This window comes from Apis dorsata, unplaced genomic scaffold, assembly GCF_000469605.1.
Source record: "Apis dorsata unplaced genomic scaffold, Apis dorsata 1.3 scaffold_651, whole genome shotgun sequence".
Classification (NCBI taxonomy): Eukaryota; Metazoa; Arthropoda; class Insecta; order Hymenoptera; family Apidae; genus Apis; species Apis dorsata.
In genome coordinates, this window is record NW_006263842.1 from 319,873 (window position 1) to 325,469 (window position 5,597).

The window sequence follows — 5,597 nt, forward strand, 5'->3', positions numbered from 1 at the left end:
TTATGACCGAGTCGCGGTTATTATCGGAATGTGGAAATTAATTCGCTGGTGTTTCTGTGATTCCCCTTCGCTTAGATCATCGTGACGTAAAAGAGATTAACGCGCGCGATTCACTTGACGTCGCATCGCTGAAATTCCTTGTCGTGAAACCCCGGAGGAAAAGTTTGAATGACGTGGCATTGTGGACGTGATCTACAGGGTGTTGATATATTCGTGGAATACGAAGAATTCGATTCTAATTCGATCAAAATAAAAGGAAGGAATTGATGGATTGTAAAAATATCGGTTGAAGTTTGTTTATTAAGTTGTAAATGGTTTAAATTAATGTTACGCGAACAGAGATAAAAATAAAGTGAGGGCAATTTTGTCTTTGTCAGACTGTTTTTAATTCATCTAATTCATTTAACAAAATGAAATTATGATTAAATTATGATTAAATAAATAAACTGAACCGATATTTATATATTTGTATCATCTTTTGTGATTGTTTTTTACTTTTTTTAAATATTAACTTCAAAGATTTTTCACGAATATTAACACCCTGTGTATAGAGAAATTGAGTATCTATATCCTTATTTATAGGGAAAAAATCAAAATCATTTAATTGTATTTATGTAATCTACTTTTTAATGAAAAAGAATCTGTTAATTTTCAAATTTAGAAATCTTGTAAAAGTTTTGAATTGTTAATTTTTTTATGTTTTTTATTTTTATTTTTATTATAATACTTTCAATTTTATATTATAAATTTTAGAGGTTAAAATAAACACAAAAGATATATATAAATGTCTGTTAAGATTTGTTTATTGAAAATTTATTTATAAATAATTGAAATTTATATTTAAAGAAACACGAGATAGAATCTAATCTAAATTTTCATCTAATTCAAACTTAAATTACCTATATTATTAAATTATATTATTAAATATATATATATTATTAAATATAATATAAATTATTTTATTAAACTATATTATTAAATTACCTTATTAAATAAGCCTCAAGTAATATTTTTTCTATTTGCTTCAATCTCTATAATATCCTTTAAAAATCAATATATTCACAATATATTCACAAATATTCTGTAATAAATAAATATTCAATTTTTAATGCTTTGTTACTCTGTTAAAAAAGTCCCAGATGAAATTACGTTTAAAAAAATATATAAAAAAAGTTAAAACTTTGAGGATTAATTTCACTTTCTCAAAGAGATTTTCTGCTTCTCTGTGTATGCACATAATCCATTATCCTTTGCTTCCAAATTTTTTATTGAAATAGTAGATACTTTTTCTGAAACACGACTTTTGTTAAAACAAATTTACTTACAAAACAATATATTGATTTTATGATTCACAATATATATCAGTTATTTATCTAATATTTATCTATAGTTCTCTTTTTCGCCCATACATTTTGTTTTAACTTATTATGTTTATAAATTTCTAATCTATTTCCAACTCTCAAAAAAATCACAATAAAACTATTTTTTAGAAAATCTCTATTTTTAATTAATAACTTCTTACATTTATTTATTTTAATATAATTATAATATTATTTATTTTAATAATTACATATAATTATATTATATTTTATATGAATTAGAATAATTCTCTTTATTCAAAGCCTTGATAATTTCCATGATAATAAAGTTTGTGTTTATTTTTTTTTGTGTTAATTTTCCATTTTATTTCTTTAGAAGAAAAGCAAGAATATTATAAAAAAAACTCGCCATTCATAAACTATTGGATAACACTTTTATAAAGCGACATAAAATTATTATTTTTCAGTTGAGAAATAGTAATATTTTTTTGCCGTCGTTGTATCCATAGAATTGAATCACATTAATAATCTTCTTTGTCGATTCGAAGAACGCGAGCATCCAAGCGAATCGAATCGAGTTTATTGATTAGTGGTCTTCCATTAAACAATCGTCTCGAGGACGCGAACTTCGTTTTGCGAGTCTGTCGATAAAACTTGAAGGTTGAAGCACGAAGAGTTTTCTTTATGATAATAAATACAAAGATTTCATTTACATTTATAACCATAGATCAGCTGTTGTCACAGAGCAATGAATTTTAATATGAATTTTAATGGGTTTTATCATCTTTAGTTTTCAATATATTGAGAATGTTAATAATGACGAATTACTAGAGGTAAAAATTGAAGAAATAGAAGAAGAAATAGCTTCAGTAATGTATCCTAGAAGTCGATCAACAAAGTTTAATTTGGTGATATCAGATCATTTTTTCCAAAAAATTTTTTTTCGTTTCGGCTTTGTTAATGAATTATTAATAAAAAAAAAACATTAAACCAATCACAGACTACATAATGTTGTATATGTAGTTGATAAATCGTCATATAATCGATATATATTGTTTGTTCAATTTGCGAGTAACACATAGCCAACACTACCAATCATACGAGTCGACAAATCTACGCCTTCTATGATTGGCCAAAAGAAAAATTTTTGCAAAGAAAAAAGTTGTTCGAAATCACCTGAGGAATCATCAATTAAAATTTATAAAGTTTTGAAATATCCTATATATTTATTTAATGAGAGATCTGAGATTACTTATTTGGATATTCATTTAATGTAGATTCGAATAATTTGCTTAATCAAGATTTCATTGCAATATTGGCAAAATTAATGATTAACGAATGGATTGATAATTAGTAATTACGATAAGCAATTAAAATAAATATTTATCTCGATTTATAAATAATAATTAAAGTAGGATTTAATCATAAAGTAGGATTTAATCATAAAGTAGGATTTGATCACAATTGATCTTTTAAATAATATTTCATTAAAAATGAAAATAAATTAATGATAAAGTCTCCAATACGAAATAGAACGAAATTTTAAATCGTTCAGAATGCTTTGTCATCCTATTATGAAAAAAAAAAAAAAATTGCAATCAGAATTTAAAAAAAGTACTAAAACTTTTATTTCACCTATTCAAAGAGATTTGTTTCATATATAATCTAATAAATGTTTTGTATGCGTACAAATTTCCATTAAAATCATAATTTCCTTATAATAAATAATATTCAAATATTTTCGTGAAAAACTGCATCTGAAATATCGGAATCGATTGGTTTCATTGTACGATTTTCACAACACGATAAATAGTGCGAGGATTATCGATAGCAAGGCGTCTCGTTCTTGAGAATAGTTCCTCTTTAACCACGACCCTATATTTTTTCCCATTTGACACGATCTCGTGCGTTACGTTGTTCTCCGATTGACCCAGATGCATCGATATATCGCACGTGTATATGCGCGACACAAAGACTATCTATACTTAACATATATACCAATTTAGATGTGTGCACATCTTCATCTAGTTAGATATTTACATATAAAATACATTGAATTTGTTTTGAAATGAATAAAAAAAAACTTCTTAAGTATAATTCCTTAATAAAAGAGATCTTACAAAAAATTGTTTGTACGATATGATATGTCAATTTCAACTTTTGTTGAAACATTTTTTTGATAAATTTAATAGTATTCAATTAGAGATAAACAGATTGTCGAAATATTAGTTGATCAGAGATGATAAAATAAAATAAATATTACGTTGTATTACGGTGTAAAAAATTACGAATGCAAATAAAAAAATAAATTTCTATATTATTAAAAATTGAAAATAAATATGTAAAGTAATAATTGATTATGTTGAGTGTATGTGATAAAGAATTTGTTTTATATTTTAATTAATATTGATCTTTTTTATTTTTTAATAATTTATATATAATATAAAATATAATATCTTTTTTTAAAATAAATACATAAAAAATTAACAATAATCCAATTGGAAATATTTAGAATTTTTAATTAAATTTTTTTATTTTTTTCAATATATTATTATATTAAAAATATTATATATTATTATATTTAAATTATATTTGAATCATTAATTATATTCAAAAAATCTTATTATTTCATATATCATTTTGAAAATAAAATAATGTATTTTAATAATCCTGGATCTTTTTTTTTATAAATCAAGAAGAAAGAAATATATTCATATTAGATAAAATTTTACAAATAAAATTAAAATTTTAATAATTTAATTTCTTAATTATACAAAAAAATTCATATGGATTATTAAAGTTTAGTGTATATATATAATAGTTTTTCTGATAATACAACTGCAAATTTTTTCTTTCTCACTATTCTTATTTTTCTATCTATAAATCCATTACTTCTAATATATTCATCATTCTGTCTTTCTTTTTTTTTCTTTTTTTTTAAAACTATTATTAGAATAAATTTTCTCTTTTTTTTTTTTTATTCCAGATAGCAATTATTAGCTTCATTTAATTTTTTTCAGCCTTCAAAATATTAAACCATTACTACAATATATAATATTTTCAAAAATCTTCCAAACAACTAAATATCATATAAGTATCTGATATACAAAAAAGATGTCGAACAAAAAAAAAATACTGCCTTTATTTATTTATTAACATTTATTAATATACTTATATATTAAAACAAAATTTTAAGAAAACATTTTTAAACTAATTAATTAAAAACGATTTACTAAAATAAGTCCCTTTATTAGAAAAATCCTCGATTTCAAACGAAATTATCAACATCCTTGAAAATCATGACCTACAAATTAAAACTCTTATGTCTTAAAATTTGTGTAAAGATGTCGAGATATTGATAAAGGAATATACATATAAAATATTGAATATGTGTATATCAATGATTTTGCTTGCTTGCGTGCATTTGCAAATTGTTGAAAGAATAGTGAAACGAGTGTAGTTGAAGATAGAGCTTACGGCCTACTTTTTCTGCCAGTTTCTCGAGTCTCCTCGAGGCTCCCTGTAAAGAGATAAGATACGAAACTTTTGATCGAGGTACGCTTAGTTTTCAACCGTGTCCTCTATTCTAAGATACACAAGAAGTAAATAAAATATATATCACGAAAAAAAATTCATGATATTCGTCTGAAATTCATTCAAAATTCTCTACTTTACCTTTACCGACGATCGATCGAGTAACTTTGTTTGTTTTCCAGGTAGTGACGCTTTCAATCGCGCGATGCTCATGAACGTAGGATACGTGGAAGCCTTGAAGGAACGACCTTTCGACTGCTTCATTTTTCACGATGTCGACCTACTTCCTGAAAATGATAGAAATCTGTACACGTGTCCGGAACAACCGAGGCACATGTCTGTCGCAGTGGATAAATTCAATTATAGGTGAGATATTGAATCAATAATTGATTCAATTAATTTCAACTAAGATTGTTTTCAAAATTTTAAAATTTTCACAATTTTGAATTATATAATTATTGTTGCTGTATTACTTTATTATATGATTCACATTTGAAATAAAAAAAGAAACACGTATAAGTTTTTAAGAGAGATATATTTAAATTTATTTTTTTTTTTTATCAAGATCATTTGATCTTTCTTTTATTTATGTTCAAATAAATTACATGTATACATCAATATCAGTGAAAAATTTATTAAAAAAGACGAAAATTTTATATTTTATTATTAATTAGTTATATAATAAAAATAATTATATTATAGATAAAATAAATTAGAAGATACATTAAAATGCATCAAAATTCA

The 5,597-nt window shown here is 23.6% G+C and overlaps 1 protein-coding gene across 1 annotated transcript in view; it reads left to right on the forward strand.

The window, feature by feature from the left end:
• LOC102671422 (beta-1,4-N-acetylgalactosaminyltransferase bre-4-like) overlaps positions 1-5,597 on the forward strand; it is a gene marked incomplete at its 5' end in the record, with an annotated part of 34,633 nt that overhangs the window by 26,358 nt on the left and 2,678 nt on the right. The window contains one exon of the mRNA XM_006621949.1: positions 5,036-5,219. Within this exon, the coding sequence (XP_006622012.1) occupies positions 5,036-5,219 (184 nt within the window). The remainder of the gene's footprint in view (positions 1-5,035; positions 5,220-5,597) is intronic.